General features: G+C 44.1%; 1 protein-coding gene across 2 annotated transcripts; it reads right to left on the bottom strand.

The window, feature by feature from the left end:
- Positions 1-519: 519 nt before the first annotated feature.
- SCGN (secretagogin, EF-hand calcium binding protein) lies at positions 520-23,621 on the bottom strand. Of its 2 annotated transcripts, XM_061364736.1 has the most exons (11): positions 23,547-23,621; positions 23,048-23,118; positions 14,517-14,609; positions 13,831-13,920; positions 12,849-12,905; positions 11,892-11,969; positions 4,645-4,700; positions 3,131-3,176; positions 2,954-3,013; positions 2,029-2,097; positions 520-1,101 (listed from the first exon to the last, which is right to left on the bottom strand). In XM_061364736.1, exons 1-11 carry the CDS (start codon positions 23,617-23,619, stop codon positions 973-975), a joined length of 822 nt encoding a protein of 273 aa, XP_061220720.1. In that variant the 5' UTR covers positions 23,620-23,621; the 3' UTR covers positions 520-972. The 2 variants fall into 2 exon arrangements, with proteins under 2 accessions (XP_061220720.1, XP_061220719.1); XM_061364735.1 differs by lacking the exon at positions 23,547-23,621 and having other exon boundaries at positions 23,048-23,439.
- Positions 23,622-24,461: the final 840 nt, after the last annotated feature.

Raw genomic sequence — 24,461 nt, 5'->3', positions numbered from 1 at the left:
TGTGGCACTTTCTGAATATTCAAATCAAAGCCTTTGGAATATGGCAAAACATGGCATAAACAATGTTGCTGCCACTAGGCTCCAGGATTGCACTCGTGGCCTGGAAGTGATGGGAAGCTTTAAGTTCATTAAAGGTTGCAAGTGTTTACTAACTCTTACATATCTAAAAACTAAGTATGTATAGAAGCTTTGCTCTCATCAGGCCTCTGTCCTTCCAGTTTATGGAAACCTTGTGTATTATTTCGAGTCAGAAGAAAGGTTTTCTCCAGAAGTGATGCTACTCTGTGGCTTCATCCTGGAGGTAACATTATTTCCTGGGGTGTGTGGTTTCCCCATGGGAAGGATCTACCATGTTTCATTGCCTGACAGATTAAAACCCCACACCTGATAAGCATCACAAAACATATATGTGGCCATATGATGTATTTTACATAAAGTGGCTACTGCATATGGTCTGCCAGCCTGTGGCAGATGGCTTTCTGTATGTGATACATGAACTCCAATCTTACAGAATTTCTACAACTGCCATTTTTTATTTCTGCATGTATACATTGTCATCCACCTGATATTTTGAATGAACAAAACACAGCATTCACCAAAGTAATGACTTCACACATACAAGGCAACCATCGGAAACACCTAGTACCTGCACTCTGCAAGCACTGACGGGACGTTATTAAGGAGACGCTTGTCCCTAGTCTAGGGAATGGTAGGGCAGTGTTTCATAGGGACAGGAGAAGAACAGCACTTACTTTTCTGAGCAGCTGCTGTGCTTATGGGCACAGACAAAGCTAACGGGACCCACAAGAAGCAGCATCGAGTGAACACTGCAAAGGGACTGGTGGAGCATGGAGGTCCTCCGTGCAGATCCCACTCTCCAGCTCCCCTCCTCCCACAGCAGCACAGATACACTTCTACGAGGAGCAGCAGGCAAATCTCACAAGGGAAACACAACCATGAGCACAACCCTGGCTATGGGTTCATTTTCAGCCCGAGACACAAAGCCAGTTCGGATTTCTGAATTTTGCCATCCTTGTTCACATCGCAGTGGTTGAGCAGGATCTGGCGGAACTTGTCCAGGTCCACCCCGCTAATGCTGGGCTGCAGGCAAAAGATTAAGACAGTGCTGAGAGAGAAAACAGCTCTGGATTTCCTCAGCCCTGTAAAGCTGAGGAAAGGTGACCAAATGGCCTGACCCCACATCAGCTCATACACAGTGGGGAAGCAAACAGAGAATGAGGAAAGGGCACCCTGCAAAAACAGAAGGGGTATGGGACTGTGAGTAGCTGTATGGAGGTGCAACATGTTTTTTGTGTCTATTAGTCAAGGCCATCAGTATGGGATCTGTATCAAACAAAAGTCTGCAGAAAGGTGTGCAATACAAATCACTGCACTTCTCTACCCGTGCTTTCATCCTCTCTCAAACCTGCTACATGAGGAGGGATGTGGCATTTCTGTCAGCAGGCTACTATTTTACAGGCTAGTCAGCAACTTAATACCTTTAGTGGATCATAAGAATGCTAAAGACACATATTACAGGATACACTGGCTCTGTATGTTCCCAATGCTGTACCGCTTCCTCTGCTTCTACACACTGGGTACGGTATTCTTGACTAGAGATAGACCTCAAGTAATTTTCAGGTGTAGCCCTTTGATGAACTAATGAACCATGAGGTCATTCTGGTGAGGGCTACATCCACAGTGAAGAAAGAACTTCTGATAACTGATCCATGTCAACACAATTTGTGATGCTAATGCATACCATCTGCCTAATTCAGAGTATGAGCTAGAATGGATCTTCCTTAAATAGCATTGCAGAGTGAAGTTGTATTAATTTGTCAGGTAGAATTTCTGTGATATGATTAAATGTTCTGCAGTGTATATGCTGAGACTGACATCCATTTCTGCTGATGATTAAATTTGACTCTATGGTCTTAGTAGCCCCTTTATTTACTTAACTTTTCCCAAACAAGCACCCTCTTCTCAGAAACATAGGATATTAACAAATAGAAAGAGCCATGAAGCTACCTGGACCAGTTCCATCATGTCTTTGACAAAACCATCCACTTCTGGGCCTTCTAGTGCTCCTGTTTTACTCTGAAAGATGAAATAAACTCAAAACGTTCCAATGAGTCAAAACCACTACAATGTTTACTGATCAGTAGGTTCACATGGACACTGAAATCTATAGCATAAAGATCATAGAATGGTAGAAAGCTTTAGGTTGGAAGGCACCTCAAAGATAATTTAGTTCCACAGGCAGGGACACCTTCCACTAGACCAGGTTGCCCAAAGCCCCATCCAACCTGGCCTTGAACACTGCCAGGGCAGCCACAGTTTCTCTGAGCAACCTGTGCCAGTGTCTCACCACCTTCACAACAAAAAATTCTTCCTAATATCCAATGATCTTTCCTTTTCCCAAAACATCTCCCCTCAAACAGGAGCAACATCTCCCACCATTTTTTGTGGCTTGCTGTTCACCACACTGAGGGAGTTGTTAATTGTCAGAGTGGCACTGAACTACTGATTTCTGACAGCAGTTTGCTGGTTATGTCTGTCCTGGGCCAGACTCACTAAATAACCCGTGGGTCAATACTGGAAGGGGTTTTAACTCCAAGGTGGTGGTAATGCAGGTCCCAAACTGCCAGAGACTGCAAATGCTGAAGACATGACCTCCTCCATGTCTCTTGAGTTTTTTGAAGTGGAATGCTGCTAATGCAGCAGCACTGGCTGTAGTGATGGAGAAAGTCAGAATAGGTCCTTTGCCACTGGGTATGGTAGCATCACTTCCCTCTGTTCCCACCTTACATCCAGCATGGGACCCCTCTGGCCCATGGACTCAGGCACAACTGCAGCTCCTGAGTGATCCCCACAGCACCCAGCAGGAGTTAAGTCTGAGGATGCTAAATCTGTGTGATTTAAAGACTGCAATGGAATTGCCTCTGGGACTCACAACGTCATAGTGCGCAAAGATCTTCTCAAAATCTCTCCTCCTCTCTTCCGTGCTGCAAGCCTGTGTGAGAAGGGGATAAGCAGATGAAAAGTACATTTAAAAAAGAATCAAGTTTAGGCCCAGGTTATCTCAGCTGAGAGAAATGGGATTGATGCATCACCAAGTAGCACTACTTACATCCATTTTAAATTGAAGAAGGAAATTTTCCTGGAGAGCCAGAATCCTGAATGGAGAGATTTAAATTATGATCTTTCCACTTCATCATCTGCACACAAACTTCTGGGTCATAAAGCAAAGGGGTTTTAGATTATGGGCTTTAAAAAAAAAGAAAATTGCCTGTAGGGTTATTTACAGAGGGCTGTTATGGGAACATATGCCCCCCTCCCTGCCTGATGGAGAATGGTGGGTGCCCTTTGTCTCACTACAAACGAGTTTCTTAGCACCATTGCTTCTCCCAGAGCATTTCTGGTGGTCCTGCACAATGGAGGTTAACAGCTTTGGAAGCAAAAGCTACCAGACAATCATTCCTTGTAACTGGACCGCTGTGCTGCATTAAAGGAAAGAGTAATTTATCACTCTCTTTCGGAGGGAGAATTGGTGGGTGTAAAAGACAAAATACTACTGGCCTGTGCACTGAGACTGGCCAAATTCCTCTCCTTTCACCTCCCAAAGACCCTTAGAGCACTGATAAAAACCTTTTCTCTCTGGCTGCTCTGCTAACCCTGAGGTTTTTAGAGCCTATGACACTGGGCATGCTGAGCCGTTCCTGCACACAGGAGGGTTGGGGATGGGCTGTGAGAAATGTGCTCAGACCGGAGGGGAACCTCAACTGGCCTGGGGTAAGGCACCAGCAGGGAACTGCAATGAAGAGGAAAATGCAACAGCAACCCCCTTTAGAGATTCTCTATTCTGCTTATTTCTCTTAATGTATTCAGTGTCCAAAGGGACTGCTATATGCACTGCAGTTATTTGTGCTGGCATGCATCGTGATCCCAAGCAGAAAGAAACAGTGGCAAACCAGTACCTCTCTCCTCTCATCCCCCAACCTGGTGTTCTAAGACTGTACTTGCATGTTTGAAGTTTCGTGCAGTCACTGCACATAAATTTGCAGCCAGAGGCATACTCTCTATCTGCATGCAGTGAAAATCTTAAAAAACCTCTAAGGATAGAAAAGAGATCGTGGTCCATGACTGAGTCCCCAGCCTCATTCACAAGTGTCTTCACGTTGTCTTTCCAAATTCTTTCTTACTGCCATTGGCAAAATGCTTTGGGGTGGCACTTTTATTCCTCAAACAAGAAACGAAAGTCCTTTGCAATCTCTGCTGTGCACAATGATGTGAAATACACACATCCATGACCCTGCTGAAGGGATTGCCATCCTTTTTTGGAGAAGCAGTGCCACTGGCTGCTTTGTCACCTCCCGAGGAGCATTGGAGAGGTAGCACAGATCATGCCAGAGCATGTTGATAATGCACAAACAGGTTCTGGCACTGCTCACTGTCACAGGCTCTGGGTTCTCAGACTACTGTGATGGGGTCCATATGTTAGAGACCTGTGATACCTACACCAGAGTCCCTGATTTAATTTGAAAGGAGGTAGGGCTCTAATGCATGTGCCCAGAGGGAGATCATCACCTTGCCTGGATCTGCCACTGACAGCTGAAAAACCCCATGAGTATTACTCAAGCACACCTTGCCAGGTCATTCAGATCCAGTCGTCCATCTTTGTTTTTGTCAAAGATTTTCATCTAAAAATCAAGAAAACAGAGATGAAATAGGGAGGCCATGAGGAGAACACACATAAAAAAAAGCAGTCAATACATATTTTACTCCATCCTGTGCCCTTTCTCTGCTTGCTTGGGGTGCTTGCCCAAGCCCCTGGCAGGATGTCCTCTGCTAGCACCAAGTGGCACAATTTTCTGAGCTAGTGGTTTTCAAATCTGTCCATTTTAAACCTCCACAATATTCCAGCAGTGGCACAGACCCCATTAAACACACTCAGCTGCAGAGACAATATTTTCCATATTGGAACCTTAACGAAAAGTAACATCCCCAAGAAACAAATAAAATTTATTTCGTTTGCACCCTACCTTTGACCTTAACATCAACATCAACACAGTGGTTGACCGTGTCTATTTACAGCTAACCAGCTCCCCTCTCTGATCTCCTTCACTCAGCTCTGCTGCTGAAATACCAAGACAGAATCTTTGTGATTTCAAATTGTTTGGTCTTTTTTCTGCAACAAGTATTCTGAATAACTTTTTCAGACGTATGCCATATTTTGATTGTCCTTGCCAATCAACAGAGATAAAATAAATGTCTGTCTGGAAGATGTAAGCCAAGCTGATTCTTGTCCTGTGACTTCCACATGAAAGATGGAAAACATGTAGGGAAGATGGACTAGTGTTTACTGAATTAGTTCAGGTACCACAGCTAATAAGATAGACCTAATCCTATTATCTGGAAAACTTGAGCTCATGCATACCCACTGCATGGCAATCTTGGGCTGCATTACTTGGGAAAAGCCTTGGAAAATGTATTGGGAAATCTTGGGCAGTTTATTAATTAAACTTCCAATTTTCAAGCATGTGTTTGATCTGATCTGCCAGTTGTGTACGTACTACACAAAGAACAACAGAGGGTACCTCTGTCACGGGAGAAGCAGATATTTGAAATCATTGAGATTGTTTCTAGTTTACACTTTTTGCCTTTACACACCATCTTGATATGTTAAATTGGGTGGATTTTCAGTTTACACTCCTGAAAGGTGTATTTATGCTGCCAGGCTGATATGAAACATCTCACTGTGGTTAAGGATAAGGTCTGGCATGTTTAAATAGCACTCCATTTCAGCAAAAGCTTTGTTGCATCTAGTAGTATGCTTTATAAAATGATGCATTTATTTTACTGTCAAGCTGCCCCATGTTTTAAAGCATTTGCACAAATTAATTCACTGACATTTTAATAGCAGTGCACCAAGGAAGCCTTAGCTCTATTTGCTTGAATGCAGTCCATGCATTCAGAGGCAGACAGAGCATAAGTAAGAGCTGGGTTTGCGAAACAAGAGTTGTTACATCTCGTGTTTTTAAGTGCAAAATCGAAACTGCCATTGGCTTTGAATACAGCAAAGGAAATATCTCTGCTTTCCCAGTCCAGTGTTCTCAAGAAGGCCACTGAAACACCACAATATGACAGACATTTGTGCTTTGAAGAGCAATATAAGATTATAAATGTGAAATATTTTCCATGACAGAGATAAGGAAAGAAGTAAACAACCAAAATAAATAGTTCAGTGATCAGTGGGCTCACTAAAGCCTGCTTTTAAACCTTCTCTGGTTCTGGTTGTTTGTGGGCAATAAAGTGCTTTATCCTCCAAGTGGAACATGTAAAGAGTTGGCTCTTGCCTGACCTCCTATTCCCACAAATACATACACTGAGGGCATCTGTACTCAAGAGCTGTAACTAAAACTGGCCAGTGAGTTCCAAAGTTATTGAAGGTGCATAAAGACAGGAATGTGTTCGAGCCGGAGGACTGCCTGTGTCTTCTTTCCTTAGGGAAGGAAGGGGAGGGGGAAACAAAGGCTTTTGCAGAGCAACAGGAGTGTCCTGTTGCCCTCAGATCAAAAAGCTCGGTGCTCTTCCTGACCAGATTGCCTGTGTAATCTAGAGAAGCCATTCAGTGCAGGATTTCTGAGAGTGTTCTGGTTCCTAAAAGACCAAGGCGTTATCAGCTGAGGCTTTCAAAAGCCTACAGGCTCCTGAGTTCTGTTGCTTTTGATCTTCAGAAATGAAGTTTAAGCTTAAATGGGATTTTCTGCTTCCCCTGGCTTACGCCGCAGCAAGCGTGGTGCAAAACTAGAGGTGACAGCACCATCGTGATTAAGTCTAGAAGGGAAAAGGGAGGCAGATTTCCCTCCATCGTGTTCATCAGCTGTGTGGGTCCTCTCTTTACCCCACACAGCAAAGCTTCAAGAGGAATCACACCTACCCAGGGCCAGTAGGAAGCTCTTTGGAAATGGGGTGGCTCCTATAGTGGTGGCTGGGGTTAGGAAATGTGATGGTTGCAGTGCAGTGCATCACTGCAGATGCAGTCTTTTGGAGGTCACAGCATCCTTATGGAGCCACCTGGGAGGGAGGTCAGCATGAACTATTGCCAGGAGAAGGGATGGACAAAGACTTCTCCTCCAGGCAACCAGCCTTCTAGGCTATACTGCACTCCTACTATATTTCTAGAGCTTTGGGAGGTTTGCTCAATGTGTTAATAAGCATAATAAACTCTTTTTAGGCTTTTGTAAGTACAATAAATATTTGCCTTTCCATTATTGCACCACTACTTTGGTGGTCATAACAGACTCCATTAACACAGATAAGCTGGCTTGGCCCATAATGTGTTAAGGGGCTAAATGACCTGTGATTTCTGTGCTGTGACTTGTTTCCTACATAAATACACTGGCATTGGCACTGAGCACAAACAGACAGGCTTTCACAGCTAAAGAAATGACCACACTGAGCCTCTGTCATTGTCCTCACAGAGGGGACAGACAGCAGCCACAAAAGCACCAGAAATCCCTGCAATGTACAGTAAAGATAACTCACCATGCATACTCATGGGCACAGACCAGCTTCAGGGAGAAGTCATCCTGTTCCCCTCTGCACTGAGAAGATGAGAAGCCCCCAGCTTGTCAGCTGCAGGCTGGCATACTTGGGGTACATAGTTCAGTCCCCAGGAGAAACTTGTAGATGAGCACAGCAAAACCCTGGCATCATTGCAGCTGGGAGGATTTCTATATTGCCTTCGCTGGGGCTCATATTTCATCCTCTGCCATCTCCTTCTGCAAGCTCTCAAATGCTGCAGTTTATGACCCTTGCTTGTTGAGTTATTATCACTGCACTTACATTATTGCCTCTCTGGAATTTATCTTGTGATGAGCAAAGATGGTATCCTGGCTTGGGGGGGTTTATCCTTTGCATTTTGCTCAAATATAAAAATGCTCAGACCAAAGGACTTTTTCATGCTCAGTCTGACGTTATCAACATAAGGCGATGCAAAAAGTGAATGTCAGTGTTGCATGTACGACAGCTTCAGCAGTATATATAACTTAATCTGCTGAAGTTTGCCTCAGTAATGAGATTGCCCTGTATTTGGCTTGTAGACACTAGGATTACTAACTAGAAGTAGCATGCTGCTATCTGCGAAGCTACGGACTATCAGTGTTTCTATGAAAAAGGTAGCAACATATGCCAAGATGCAAAAGCTGAGTGAGAATTTTGTTCTTAGATAGGAAAAGGATGAATATTTCATTTCATCAGAAATTGTGTCTTAAATCATCAGAAATTATGTCTTAAATCTTGTTCATATTCCAGCCTTTACAATATCTGGTGCATTTACAATATACAAGTACACAGCTGTATGCATGCACATGCATGGAAGCTGTCATTCATAACAAAATATTGTCAAATGCATGTGTGAACTGAGTATTCATGGGCTGGAACTTCATCAGGACCCAGGAGCCTAATCATACCTTGATTGTGGGGGCTGAAGGGAGGTGGGAAGGGACTGGGAAAGGCTGGTAGTACTGCTGTTACCCTCCACAGCCTCCTTCTCACCATGAACCAATAAGGGGGTAAATTTTAATTTCTCCAGCTTGTTATTTCATAAAGGCAGAATACTCTCACCATGCTCTTCAACCCCTCCATTCTCAGCTATGCTTGTCCTGTCTCCTGGAGCAGGACCCCCAGGGTCTCTTCTCACGGCCTGGAGAGTCTCAGAGCAACAAAAGGCTTTGCTTCAGCCTCCAAGTACCTGCTCCATGCTGACAGCCACCGGTTTGCACCCATGGGAAGGCAACAAACCTACTGTTTTCAAGGATGCAGAGCTACACATGACACTTCTCATGCAAGCAGGTTCCATTAAATAAACATCAATACACACTTAATGACTATTAATACAAACATACATATATGCAGGTACGACAGCTAACTAGAACTATGCCTGCAAAGGGGCTTCCTCAGCACAAGGCTGCTACTTTAATTCCTCCATGGAGAGTCTTGAGAATTAAAATGTTTTTATTTTGTGGCTTTCCCCAGTGGCTTTAGTGCTCTTTAAGATTTGATTTAGCAGACTCCTGGGGCTTGTGCAATGCCAATGCATTCACTACCTGTTTTCTTTCCAGGGGTTTATTACTTGTTCATCAAATCCCTGATCTCCATCAGTGCTCTCTGAAGAGAGGATTTCAAGGTCACAGGGAAACAGAATAGCATCTTAAGAAATGGCTTCGAAGCAACCTGATAAAGTGATGTTTCTTTCTGGAGACAACAAATCTCTTCCAAAATAAACACTTTTTCTCCCTCTTTCCAGCTTTTTTTTTAAACGTGGTTGAAGGTCATTCATAGAAACATAAGTGACAAGTATTTAGCATAGCCTGGTTGGTATGGTATCTGCTCACACCTCTCACAAGCTAAAGCGGCAAATACTCAGCACAGAATCACAAACTGACTTTTTTCTGTCTTTGTCTTTTTTTTTCCTTCATGCCTGGGTGAGCTTCTTTAAAATCACAGTTTCTGTCTTTTCCCCTTTATCCCTGTCTCCAGAAGGCTGTATGGTCCACTCAGTGTATCAGTAGCTTCTTAGGATGTGTGCAGCTGTCTGTGAATGTACAGAAAAGAGGGCAGAGATCTATAAAATCCTGTGGAGACAGATGGGCTTACAGCTCCTTGGGGCACAGCTTATTTCAAGTAATGTTATTACAGTGGCGCTTGAAAGCCCTGAGTTGGAGAGATAGGCCACCCTGAGAGATCCTGTAGCTGTGTACAGCAGAAACAGGAGCTTGTCCCAAAGACCTTTTGCTCTAAACAGATATAAAAGGGTAAGAGCAAAGTAACAGGGGAGAGAAATATTTCCATTCTGCAGTAAATTAATGGGTGCAGCTGGTTACTAAAGAAGGAAGTCTGCGAAAGCCTCAAGAGCAAAATTTAAGGGCCACTGTCCCCCTGTTTTCCCAGATAGTACTGGTGGTGGCAGAGTTCCATCACAGTTCTGCACTTTGGCAGCTCCCAACTTCACATGGAAAGCAGAGAGAGAAAGCAAAAAGCTTTCATTGCCCTGGGCCTTGACATCATACCTTTGCTCCTGGCTCCTTGAGTCACTTCTGCCTTTTTAATCCAGCACTGCAAATGTAAGACTGAATCTTTCATTCCTTCTTTGTAATTCTGCCCTCCTACTTCAGGCAAGTTCACATGCAATCGCTTTGTGCAGTGTATCTATCTGCTACTATGCAGATGGTGTCCATGGGGATACTTTGCCGTGATGCACAGAATTCATACCCTCTCTTTTACTACAGGATATCATAGGGTAAGATTGTGCGTGCTGTAATGTCATACCCTGCCTTAGATCTTGGGATCAGGTGTGTTGGTAAATATCCTTGATCTGCAGTTTATAGCAAAGAATTGCAAGGGGGAAAAAAAACCATCTGCCATACCCTCATTTTCTAGTAACCATTAACATCCCTGATTCTTTTGACATTGAAGCTTTGCAAAGTTTTGTCCTCATGCACCAGATCTGCATTTTGGATTGCAGATTTCCCCAGATATACAATGCATCCCTTTTCCCAGATCAAAACTTATCCTGTAACACAGGGACCAAACTGCCTCTCCAAAGATACAAAGCCAATGTATAAAAACCCATGTGAATAGAAAGCAGGCCTCCTGGCTGTCAGCCCCGGGCTGCACTGACATCTAGCTGCACTGAAGCCGCGGAAATGGCAAATCTTTCTTGGGAAATTATGGAAAAGGGAAAAGAGTTGAGGAAATGAACCTCCCAGTGTCTACAGGCTTGAGTTTGCCTATTCCCCAGCACCTGATCACAAATAAGCCACTGGGGAGGGAAACCTGAATGAAGCAGCATAAAAGCTGTTTGCTACCTGCAAACAGTACCGGAAAGGTTTTTGCTCTAGCTGTAGTTTCTGGCATCTATTGTTTCCAAGCCCTGCCAGTTGGGAAGGAATGTCTGTAGCTTGCATTCCTCTCCCTTCATTACACTACAAATATGAAAGAAATCCACAATCTTCAATAATGTTATGGGCCCTTTGCTCTAAAGGGTCACATTTCAGGCACAGATGCATCATGCGCTCATAACTCAGTATCGCAAAATACGCTGGCAGCTCATTTTTTGCGTGCATACCAAGCTGGTTTTCAGGCACAAGCACAGATTTTGTGCCAGGAATCATGACAGTACCATCTGAAACTCATTTAGACAATTGCAATGGTAGATGTCTGCTAGTGGAACTCAAATGATACCCTTGCGAGTGACATAAGAAATGAGCTTTTTGCTTTCCTTTCCTTTTCTTGTTTTTAGACGGTTAGATGTGATAAGTTGCTCTGAAATCCAGGTGACTGATGCTAAACTTACACCAAATATTATGTTGCTGATTGCAGTATAAAACCTAGATTGTGATAAGGCAGAGTTGAAGCTTTCAACGCCCCAGTCTTTCAGGGAAGCAGCAGGGAGCCAGCAAGGCTTGCTGGGCTTCACAGAGCAGAAGAGACAGATACCTGCGTGTCTTGGGAGCAAAATGATTTGCTAGGAGGAAGGGAGGAAGGGAAGGAACTGCAGATCTGGCTGGAGCTGAACACACCATGAAGAAGGATGCACCTCACCTCTTTTTTGAAGGGGCATAGAACCTGGTTTGCTTAGCATGAAGTCAAGCTGTTTTCTCATAGAAAACAGTTCAAATCACAGCAAAAATACTTGAAATGCTCTTCACAGCTGACGTCTGGTGCAGTGCAAAGAAACAGCAGCAGCATGTACAAAGTTCCCAGAGAGATCTCTTGGAGAAGATATACCTTTTAAGAGGGCATTTACAGCCCTACAGATATTGACCCTGAAGGAGATGTTTAGGCAGTACTATAATCTAAGCAATATTAACACCATCTTCTCTTACCATGGTATCAGTATATTCTTCCAGCTTCACTTCAGTTACCGCCTTGTCATGCTGCAAAAAGAGATCTCGCAGGAAATCCTGTAGGAAGGAAAGAGTAAATTTGGAGTAAATTCAAGAAAAAACAGTAAGAAATTAAATCCAAATTCAACAGGGTTACCTGAATCTATTTCGCATTCCTGACTAGTTCTGGTGTCTTCAGTTTCACATAAAGTTCACTTTTTTTTTAATTGAAACCTAAATAAATACATTAGAAAATAACCAGATTTCCCCAGAACAGGCACACTGGAATGAGTCATAATTAGCTCACAAAATAAGGAGAAGATAACGTAAGCCCTCAATATTTGCTAACTGATCTCAAACCAAAATATCTGTCATTCAACAAAAACTTAAGCATCCTTTCAGGTCCTTGTTAGGGCACAAACTGGAACCACACTCTGAGATGTCAGGGCAGGGTCTGTAGCCCAGGGATGGACCCCTGTGGCCAGCTGGCTCAAAGCGTTTGAGTTGAACAGGCTTTAGCCTCGATAGCATGAGCTTTAAAAAGGAATCAGTGCTCAGGAAATCTGCAGGCTCAGGAAGAGAGTGAAGAAATCCCATTAATAAAACACAACAGCTTTGGCTCTGTTTAGCTGGGAGAGGCACATGTGCAAAGCCAAGGTGAGTGCTGCCTCACCTTGGGTGCTTGAGGGTCTGTGAGACAAATGGGGTCATGTGATGAGGCAAGGAGAAAGCAGGACTGCAAGGGAAACAGCAGAGCATACCCCGTCCCAGCAGGATCCCTGCAGCCACAATAGAAGGCTTGAGGGTCCCCAGTCCTTAAACTCGCCATGGACAACGTCGAAAAGCTATTTGTCAACCACACAAAAAGGCAGCAAATTGGCAAAGTCATTGAAAAGGCTCCCACTGACATCAGTGAGCTGCAGATCAAGCCCAAAGAGTCTTATTAGAATAACTTACTTTGAGCTCGCCAGCTGAGATAAATCCACTGCTGTCAGCATCGTAACTGCGCCAGATCTGAATGGGGATAGATTGATATGACCACATAAATATTGCAGTTAATCATCTGCTTGGGTGATAGATTGTAAAGATTCAGATCAGGGCTTCCCTAACGAGCAAGCTGTGCGTTATCCAATACTTAATTAATTGTAAATGACATAAAATAAACTTTTCACACAATAGCTTTTATTCTCACTTGGATGCTGCACATGTGACATGCTGCTATCACATATTTAATGCAGACACACTGTCTATAAAAGGAAGAAAAGACTAAAACTGCTCTGCATTTCTTACCTAATTTGTACATGCAGCTTCTTTTATTGCTCTGAGTACAAGTAAAGGCCATACAGAACTGGCCACTGATCTGTGGAAGCCCCCGTTTTGGTGTGGAATGAAAGTAACTGCAAGTAGTCTTGGAAAAAAAATTGGTGCTGGGATACTTGGGGCAGAGACATTGGGCAAGGTTAAAGAAAATTTAGGATTTTGCCCCTCAGTTGACCCCTGTTATGGAGATTTCCACTCTACACCCTACCAGGCTAATGCTTCAGGATAAAATGGCACTTAGGACATGCCTGGTATACCCTCTTGGTCTATACTGTGCTGCAGGAGAGGCAGCTTTGGCTGTAGCTCCCAGCAGGGCTGAATTCACCACTGGGCTCGCACTACCATAAGGTTTTGTCCCTGGCAGCATTACTGATAGGTGGTTGAGACTGTTTGCAAAGTTTAATGAACTCTTTGGGTGCCCTCTGTCCACTCCGAGCTACCACATCTCTATTTTGCTGGTATAAATAATTTACAACCTTCTCTACATGAAGAGGTCAGAACACATTTTGCTTCCACAGCACCCATGTATTTCCGATGTTATGTACTACGGAGACTGGAGCATGCACATTGAAGAAGCTGTTGGTGTTGCAAGGGGAAGAGGCAATGTGGAGATACAGACCCGCATGAATTCCACACTGTTGTCCAAGGGAGTTTCCCGTCGGAAAAGCAGCAGAAAGTTCTCATCATCTGGCAAGATTATCTTTGCAAGCTTGGGGAAAAAAAAACCAAAACAAAACAAACCAAAACCAAAACGTAACCAACAACAAAACATATAACCCCCCCTAAACCAAACCCAAACTGCAAAAGTAAAGAGAAAAACTTGGGTTACTGCTGACCCAGTATGAGAAATATATACTGGGCACATTGTTGACTTGGAAATGAAACCTCATACCAAGAGGTCTGGCTACTGTAGTACTCCACAACTCACATCCTTCCCCCCCAGGCTCTATCTTCCATATCTTCTATAGGCCCGCTTCATAGATTCATACTATGGTCTGGGTTGGAAGGGACCTTCAAAGTTCATATATTCCAATCCCCCTGCAATGGGCAGGGACCTCTTCAACTAGATCAGGCTGCTCGAAGCCCCATCCAACCAGACCTTGAATGCATCTACCACCTCTCCAGGCAACCTGCTCCAGTGTTTCACCACCCCCCTCATAAAAAATTTCCTCCTTTCATCTAGTCTGAATCTACTCCCCTTTAATTTAAAATGAATGCTCCATGTCCTATCCCAACAGGCCCTTTCTGTCCTAACTCTCCAAGCTTCAATAAAGGAAATCCTGGGCTGGGGCTCAGGAGAGATACCTCTTGTATTTGCAAACGTCCATCTGCGGTGACATCATAGGCAGACATAAATTGCTCCTTCATCCTTTGAACTTTTTCTTCTGTGATGGTATTCTGCCATGGGGAAACAACACGCACATGAAAATTGCTGAGGGCGCTAGAAGAATCTCCTGGAGGAAATCTCGCCTCCCTGGTAACCATCAGGATCATTGTATCCTTACCTCCTTCTCAAAGCCCACAAACACACCACCACAGATGAACTTTTGGAAACAAGTCTTATGCATATCTCTGTAGCAACTAAGCTTTCAGTTGGAAGACCAGTGTTTGGAGACCCCAAAATATTTCAGTGACACCTGCTTCCTTATCCAACTGTTCCCACTGTATCACTGGGGTTTGGTTTTGCTTGAGTGTGTGTTACAGCAGTTTCCATGCAACTCATTTTCAACTCATGTTTTTCAGGAAGTTGTCGTTATCCTTGAGCTACATCCCTGTAGTTCATTACATCATCAGCCCTGAAAGGTGTCAGTGGGGCTTATTATTGCCTGTCAACTGGCTCAAGACCTGGCATGAAACCCTGTCAGTGTTTCTGGGTTAATAGCATGAAATTTCAAGCAATTCACGTTCCCTTTGCATCAGCCCCATAATCAATTTATACACAGTGAGGAGTTTTCAGTACTTGTGAGGCTGTACGTTTTGACAGGCATCACTGTGACAGGTGAAATACAATGCTTCAGTTTATTAGGCATGATTTCTTTCTCTTAGCAATAACCATTAGAGTATCTGACCTGACTAGGCTACACAAAGCACGGTTTCCCTACCCTGGGGAAAGGATTCTGGTCAGACAAGCTTTGTGACTGGGCTGGGAAGCTCACCTACTCAATCTTGTCCAAGCAGTTAATGAAGTTCAACATTACCCTCCTCACCTGCATTGAGCAGGTCCTGGCTCCTCTCCCAGCCCTCTGGGAGGTGGCCCTCTCTGGGGCAGTAGAGATACATTAGGATGTCACAGACAATGAGATATCTTAGGCTTAGGTTCATTTAAGCTGAGGTGTACATTTGCACCCACTTTGTTACTACCTTTCCCCATGTGTTTAGATGTGACTGGTATTCCCCAAAAGCCATAATTTGCTGCTAGTAATAATAATAATAAAAAAAAAGATAGCTATAAGTAAATGGGTAGGCAGATAACATGAGTGATCATCTATGATATAATTTAATTTGCCTTCACCTAATTTCAGAGCAGACTCAGAGCACTTGAGCACTCATTTGCTCTAAGTCATTATAGGCTTATAGAAAACCGTTACTGTCAGTGCAGAGGATCATACACTGAAATCAGAGGAGAAAGAGTTAATTGGCTTTGATTTATCAATGTCAAGTAAAAAAAACAGAGGGAGTTCTGTTTAGAACAGGTGAAGCTCTTGAATCTCTCCACTATCTACGGTACCACAGGACTAAGATGTGTCAGACAATGGAAAGTTTGGGAATCTGGGAGTGGGAATAGGAGGATAGAGGTACCTACATGGGTCTTTGTAGGGCAGGTGGGGTGCAGCTCCTGGAGCACATCCTTGGGGTACAAAGCTAAGGGCTGGCAGCTCCTAGTTAGGGGATGAAAACCCAGCAATGATCCCACAGGGATGTGCTTGAGATGGCAATCCCCTTCCTGAAGCCTGACATTGGTCATGAGCAGGTCCCAGGGCACGGCTGCAGGATACTCCATCCCCATGGTGGTGTTCAGCAAGCCCTCAGGCCATATGGCTGGGAGCCACAGTGGACACAGCACACCACTGAACATGCACATACAGTTTTCTTTTCCCTTAGCGTTATAACTGGCCATCAGGCTATTTAAATTGCCTTTTGATGGCACCTTGATGCTTTGAGATAGCTCCCAGGAATTAGGCAAGCCTATCAGTTGCTGACTTCAATAGGCTTGAAATTATCCTCCTCCGTGTCCGGTAGGATAAGTTATTTCTGAAACCATAATCATAGCTGGTATTTGAAAAGTGTGCTGTGGAGTTCAGACTAGTCACTTGTTAAGAAAGCTTATTGCTCAGCTCCGTGTCAGCTGTTAGCCACCACCTCATTGAGCATTCTGTGGCAGGAACATTGTTATCTACACAAAAATAGGACTGCCTCATTTTTCATTATTTATTTTTAACTGATTTAAACTATAGATTACATCAATTAAATACTGGAAATAGTGACAATATTTACACAGCTCCAGCAGCTTTTAGTCCAAGGGGTTACACTGCAGTGGATTTTTTAAGTTGGACAATCTGTCTCTGTCCATAAATAAAAAAACTTATAAAACACAAATAGTAATGGTTCTACTAAGTCATCCTTTACTTTCAATGGATAAAAGATATTTCAGAAACTGGCTTTCCCAAGATGCCTGCTCAAGGCAAAAATATTTGTAGAGTATGAAGTTTTACACTGAGAATGATACACTGGTTTATGACCATTAGGTTTCAAAGATGACCTTTATGTTTACCAAAAATCCCAATCCTAGAGGATAAATGAATAAATAAATGAATCAAGTAAGCCATGCCACTTTCACTGGGGGATACAGGGGTGCCCTCGCTGCCTTGGCCTCCTTGGGCTGAGGTTGATGTGGGGAGGCCAAGGTAGTAGCTTGGCAGCTTACTGGTCAAGAGGCCTGATTTTTCATTCTCTCTCTTTGGGCATCTACAAGTATTTCCTTGTCTCCCAGATCAGGGCAAGTCCTGTGATGAAGGGAGAAAGATCAGGATGAGGAGAGCAAGAAGGGGATACCTCCAGTCAGGCGAGCGCAGGGACATAATGGTATTTACATGGTCACACAGGTGCTGCGCTGAGTGCTGTGGCCACCGGTTTCCCCAGGAAGTTTGTTTTTCCTTCCTTCCCTTTAATTATTAACTCACCGTTCAACTACAGATTGCAACAAGCAGGAAAGCCTAAAAACCAAAGACGTTCTGCTTTCAAACGTCTCATTTCATTCCTGCTGGTCAGGACAGGTTTGCCATAAACTGATTATTTTTTTTCCTTCTTGACATGGTTTTTGGAAGCAAGCCACTGTATTGATAATGGTATAAAAAGAAGAAACTAAATGTAAGTGACTATTATAGCCGTTTCTTTATCTGGAAATGCTGGCTTGAGTACATGTTTCTCCTAATGTTTCAGCCAAATTTGATAGAAGAGCAAAGCGTCCCAGAGATATCAAGTTCCTACAAGATCTATGAAAATAAATTACATCTGCCAAGAAACCTAGTTGGAAAACAAACTCAACAAGTGTTACCATGCCAAAAGCCACACAGTAGAGAAAGGATGCCAGAAAATACCAAATGAGACATCATTAATGTACACTTTGACGTTAGAAGAACCACTTTTTTTTTTGGCCAAAGATTTCTTCTATAAATCCTGTAGCTTAAAAGAAATGAATCACATGAATGACTTCACTTCATCCATGCAGTTGTACATTGGATCGCCTGTATTAGTGTGGGATTTCACCATGCAGCTCCTGAGACCTCTCATTTGGACCAACCTTGCTTACTTAACTGCAGTGCTATTGCTTGAGAACTTGGGCCTGTATTTTAGTTAGGATTTACTGTAATCCTGCATGCTACAATAGACGAGTGCTTATCCTGTCATCTCACTTGCGTTTTTTGCTCTCATCAGCACATATGTGGGAAATACTTTTTCACATAGAAGACACCACCGTACAACAAAGGCTATTACAGTCTTCCCTGTGCCAGGACAGTTTTGTGGTTAGGCTTTGCACAGGTTCTTTGTTCTGTCCTTTCCGCTAGGCTGAACGTTTTTTGACATGCCTTTGGGCACTCAAAGCTTATCATGTCTGTCTTTTCCCATGGGCATGTTGAGTTTGCATTTAGAGATACTTCCAGGCACTTGCAGCGCCCTACCCTAATGTGCAGGAACAGGAATAATAAGGCTATGGTAAGGCTAATCAATGTTGTCAAAAGCCACACCTAAAGAAATAACTACTGTGTCAGAATCAAAGAATGGTTTAGGTTGGGAGGGACCTTAAGGATCATCTAGTTACATGGCCAGGGACAGCTTCCACTGGATCAGGTTGCTCCAAGCCCCATCCAACCTGGCCTTGAACACTGCCAGGGATGGGGCAGGCACAGCTTCTCTGGGCACCCTCACAGTGAGGAGCTTCTCTCACCACCCTCACAGTAAAGAACTTCTTCCTAATGTCTAAATAATCAGGATTGATTCAAGGTTTAGATTTCTGAATCAATCTGGAGAACGATGAAAGATGAATGCTTCCTGTTAGAAGTCTCGTTGCTGTTAACCTAATGGTCACCAGAGACCTGGTCTATCATCCTGGGTCTCTTGGATTGATAATATATAGGGGAAGTCTGCTTTGGATGGCTTTGAGGCTGGCTAGTATTTTGGCCATTGAACTTTGAATGATTAGGTGCTGCATTCGTGCTCATACTAAGCTAAACACATAAATTAGACAGACAACACACTGCGTGATGCAAAGATGAAGTACAAGATCAACTGGAGGCTGCTTATCTTCTTTGGAAGTTAAAAGCAAAGACAAATCCTTTATGACTGTTTCTTCCAGTCCTAACTATCTACATGGTTTGGGCAGTGGTATTGGAACAAGGCTAATACCTGTCTTGCCTGATCAAATTTACACATCAAAAGTATTTACACGTGGTTTCTCACACACAGTTAGGTGAGGGCAACCAATTTTTATCTGAGACTCTTCTGTCTAACTGTAGTATAATTGAAGCAAAGTGAAATGCCTGTCTGTGAAAGCCCAGAGAGCATAATGGCAATGAGCCTTCTGTATCTGCCCAGACATCACTGGTTTTATGGAGATTTGCAGTAATCCAAACCCCAAATTTGTAGCCATTCATCTATAAAAAGCTTCTTGTCTAATTATGAGACTATACATAAAACTGCATCAAAACTATAGCAAAGAGCAAGCAAGGAAGATACTAAATGATCTCTATACAGAAAGAAAGATGTACAGCAATGTAAGAGAGACAGGCAGCGGCTGTAGTTTCTGTTCCAACAAAATTACTCCTTCAGTGGTGAAAGAAATTCCCCCCCTTTTTTTTTTTCACTGAATTATCTCCTTGGTATAAAAGCTTCTAGAAAATGCATGGTAGCCAAAATGTACGATGAGAAGTTTTATGAGTGAGCAGACAAGAGCACAGGCTGCTTACAGCCCCCATGAAGCAGCAGTTGGAAGCTGGAGGCTCAAATGCTTAGAGAAAAGTCATAGGAGTAATAACAACAGCAGATGGGTAATGCCAGCAGTTCAAAAAGCTCTGCTGGTGTGTGGCTGCATTAGCTTCTATTCTGCCTCATATCCCCCAAACAAATCAAACTGCAGAAGCCCCTCCAGCTGATGGAGAATTTATATAAACTTCAGTGTCATGAAACACTGAAGTCTTACGGATACGTAACACACACCTGGAAATCAAAGGCATTTTCTTAGGAACAAACCAGAACAGAACAGAATAGAACTGAACAGACTATTTTGTTTGCAAGAGACCTACGCCTGACCATTTCAGCATGTTGTGAAGAGCATTTTCCAAATGCAAGAGGAGGAGAAACAGGAAGCAGCAACTGGGATTTGGCTCAGTTTAAGGTAGGCCTACCTTTGTTGCAAAGTTCCCTCCCCAAATCTTAATAGTTCAACAAAAGATGACAAGTTAGCCTCCCTTGCTGGATGATATTTCAAGCATTCTTCCTTGCTGGGTGCTGTCAGGAAGAGCTGTGCCTCTCAGCTTCCCGAGAGGCTCCCTTTTGCATTGTTTTCCCAGCTGCTCCCATCCCCCTGGCATTTAGTGTCAGCTGGGGATGCTGCAGGGAAGAAAAACAGAGCTGAAGGACTACAGTGGTCATTAAGAAAAATAACAGCTTAGAGAGTGCAGGCTGAAGAAATATAATTATGAAGCCATTCGCTATTCAATTGGAGTGAGACAACTTTTAGCGCTGATAACATTATTTATCACTTGCATGGCACTTCAGGCAGGGTCACTAATTAATCCTTGTGACACATCTGGAAGTTATGCCAGTGTGTCATTGTCTCCTCCTTTTACTGTGCAAGGAAACAGAGACATTAAGAGCCAAAGGAAGAAGTGAAGGTCAAAAGGAGCACTGAAGCATAGAGACGCTCAGTGCCATCTCACTGCTTGCATCAAGGATGCTTCCCTTCTGTAGGATGGTGAACACCAGTGCAAAGGGGATCCTTTACCCCTCCCACTATAACCACAAGCCTGTACAACATAAATCATGTGAAAAAGGCAAAAATGGCTCAATGCTGTTAGATGACATTGTACAAAGATAGCAGAGACCTTCATTTCCTGCAGCACTACAGGCAACCTGCACATCTAGGGGAGTGGGGCAGGCAGCTGCCCTCAGCCTCCTGGGACAAAGCTCCTCGTGGGTTTTCTGCTACCTATGCAGACTGTTCTGCCTGCTGCTGACCATTTTGTCCCTACATAACCATGAGAACCAACACTAGGCTGCTGGCAAAAGAGAAGAAAGCAACACCTCATCTTACCTTGAGTGGAGAAGCTGCCAAGAAGTGGGCAAAAAAACCAGGGGAGAAAACCAATACTACCTGTGAGTATGTTTGAGCACCCTGGCTGTTCAGAATTAGCCTATTCATTCTCTTTAAGAGCGAGAGAAGGAGATGGTTCTTTCTTTAGTCAATTTGTGTTAAGCTTTTTCTTTTAATAGCAAAACCTAGGCAGCAGAAGCAAAGGAGATGCAAACAACATGAGGGTGCTGGTTTGAGCTGGAGTCAGCTGAGCAGTGACTTTTGGCAACCAATGAAAATGTTCCTGATTTCTTGAAGCAGAACAGTTCATCGCTAACACACCCTTACTTTGTGCTGAATATAACAGAGTTCATGTTGATATCAGCAAGACCACAAAAACTGCTGTTGCACACTGGTTTTGCAACCCACCTGGTGTGACACTGTCCCCAAAAGTTCACATGAGGGATGTGCAAAGGCAGTGATGGGCTAGAGTGGGGCTGGAAGTTTCCTCTTGACCTCTCATCATTACAAGCCTGCCTGCAGTGTGAGATCCCTGGTTAAACTTCACTTTAGCTAACACTGGAGAGCCCCACTCAGAGGTCATTTCTTCAGTGACCCACTACAGTGTTGATCTCTGTGGCCTCATTTTAAGCCTCTCCTTCAACATCTCACATTTGCTGTCACTGGGATCATTTAAACATGCCCTGTGCTGGTGTTTCAATGCCCCAAGAGTGGCAGCTCCCAATTTCATCTTTTGTTCCTGGGTAAACCATCATGAGCTTTTCAATTTCTCTTCAAATTGGCTTTTCTGCTTTCCGATTTCTCTTCAAACCAGTTTTTCTGTGTCCTTAATGATTCTTATCGCTTATCGGTGAATCTTTTCTGATTTGCTTTAAAGGCTTTTCACGTGCCTATCTGTTCATCTAATCTTCTATTTTCTAGAAAAACATTTCTACAGAAACTGACAGTATTTCAATCCAAATTTACTTGCAAATTAAACAAAAACATGCTTGAAAAACTATTCATGGTTCCTATCTTTTTATTATAGCCCCAAAGATTCAAGAATCCTAATTGGCTTGTAAGTATAATTCTGATTTTACACTTGATACTCATGAATTTATGCCTTTTATCAGCTACCTTTTCCCTTCTCATTAATTACTTTTTGCTTAAAGGAATTGTTTCATCTCTGTTTTTTGGAACAGCATGCCCTTCCACTTGGAAGTTTCTTATTCCTTATATGTTCTTACTCACTTCCTAGTTCAGCACACACTGTGTAGCAAGAATATTAAGTCTGTTATCAGAATATATTCTTTACATACTTATGAAAAGCTGGCCTGAGTGCCAAGATTTCTACCTCACCAATGGTGACAGTCAAAGGCAACGTATGACCTAGAGCTGGGGAAACCACCTCCTGTAAATTGTTGTGCAGCTTCTGACAGAACAGGGATTTTAAGAGTGAGGGAAGGAAAGAAAGGAAAGGAAACCATGGGAGAAACCCAGAAATACTTGAGAGCCAGGTCTTGACATTATGAGCAGCAGAATTTACTCCTGTTTGCCTTCTAGCCATTTGCAGCATTACAGATGCACATCTTCTTCCTAAGTACCGTTAAAAATTAATGACAGCACAGTTGTTAAAGATTGACCTTGTAAAGAAACATATCATATTAACAAAACTAACCAGCACCTGCTTGAGTAAATCACCACTGTTGTCCTCTCATTGCCCTGACAGACAATTTGCCAGTGCTTTTCCACTTGTTTCTATTCAAGTGCAATAAATTACTTTCTCTCCGTCCTTCCAACCATCCCCTTCAGCCGGTGCTGATGGCAGGCTTACCCTGGCAGCAACCCTTGGACTGAGAACAATGGATCAGCTTCTCAGGTGATTGCTCTCATGGTCACACCTTGTTGCCAAGAGAAAAGCTCTTTACCTTGGGGGTTGCTGTGGAAGCTAGCAACCGGGGAACAAGAAGTCTGAATCATCTCTCACTTTAACGACCTTTTTGCTTGGACTTGATGCAATGCACAATTACCGCGGCACAGTACTTACTTCTGGTCCCACTTTCTCCAGGAGATGATGGAAAAAGTTGTCCAGCTCCTTCCCTTCTATGTAACCATTGTCTAAATAAAAGTCAAATATATTAATGGTCAGGTGGCACTGCCTGAGGTCTGGGATCGTGTTGTGGGCTGCCTGTAGGAAGGTCAGCCTCCTGCTGCTCGTGAGAGGGTCCTGCTCCATTTGATCAGCTCCCATCTATTGGACACTGGGCACAGTGTTGCCAAGCTTCCCGAGGAGTTTCCTTGCAGAAAAGCTTTCAGGGAAAGATAAACACCACAAGCTGTGTGCACACGAGGGAACAGCTAAAGAAACAGGGAGGTGATGAACAGGCAAAAACTTGGGAGTGGGAAGGGAGATTTTCAGCCCTGATACTGGGCATGAGGAGGAGGAGAAGGAGCAGGGGGACGGGGTTCACGTGTCCCACCCTAGCAGCCGCATGCAACCACCCCGGCGTGGGCTCCCCCTTCATCTCCCCTCCGGCCCCACTTGCCGTCGGCGTCGAAGCGCCGCCAGGCTCCGAGGAAGGCGGCGGCGTCGAGGCTCCCCGCCGCGCCGCTCTCCATGGTGCTGCTGGTGCTGGTGCTGGTGCTGCTGCCGCCGGCGCCCTCACCGAGCCGACCCCCGCAGCCCCGCAGGCTCTGCCCGCAGCCCGCCCAGGCTTTGAGCGCGGCAGCCCCGCCCCGAGGGGAGGGAAGGGTCTCCCGTCCCACCGCTCCCACCCCCGGGGCCGCTCGGATCCCTCCCACCCGCTGCGGGGCCTGTGGCGGGCACGGAGGAAGGCCCGTGAGTAAACGGGGTGCGCCCGGGCACCGGTGCGGCAGGACGGACCTCGGAGTCCTCAAGGATGGGGAGCACGCACCCCGCAGCCACTGTGCACTGCTTGCAAGCAACCTTCACAGCTTCACAACCACCCGAAGGGGGCGGAGGTGCTTGAGGGAAAAGTAAGACTTCAGAGGACATGGGGTGTTTGGGGGAAAGGGGAAAAAAACCCCAACTAAATCTTGCACCTCCTCCTCAGTTTGTGAATCTCACCTTCTCATCCCTTCCAGCCACCAGGAGGGTTTCCCCTCCAGAGATGAAGAGCCACGGAATGAAGACAGATGGAAACCCAAGCTCTCTTCCTCCTGCAATACTAAGCAAAAGAAGGAACACTGAGGTTAGAGATGTCAGTGCTGACAGCAAATCGCTAGTATTTACATTCCTGAAGGTCCTGCTTGGGACTGCACATGTTTTGGGTGTCACTCTTCTACTCACCTTTCAAGTGAAAGTGGTGATTTCAAGTAGCTGGGACTTGGCTCTTTCTCTTTGAGGGTGCTCCCAGAATCAGTTTTAACAGGTTATTATCTCCCTTGAAGTCCCTTACAGACAGTTTTTCCCTGTTGCTTTTGATTTGATATATATATTT

This window comes from Neopsephotus bourkii, unplaced genomic scaffold (genome assembly GCF_033783945.1).
Source record: "Neopsephotus bourkii isolate Nb327-2 ecotype Australia unplaced genomic scaffold, CSIRO-AGI_Nbou_v1 NB_1248, whole genome shotgun sequence".
NCBI lineage: Eukaryota > Metazoa > Chordata > Aves > Psittaciformes > Psittacidae > Neopsephotus > Neopsephotus bourkii.
This window is presented reverse-complemented; position numbering and strand designations above follow the sequence as displayed.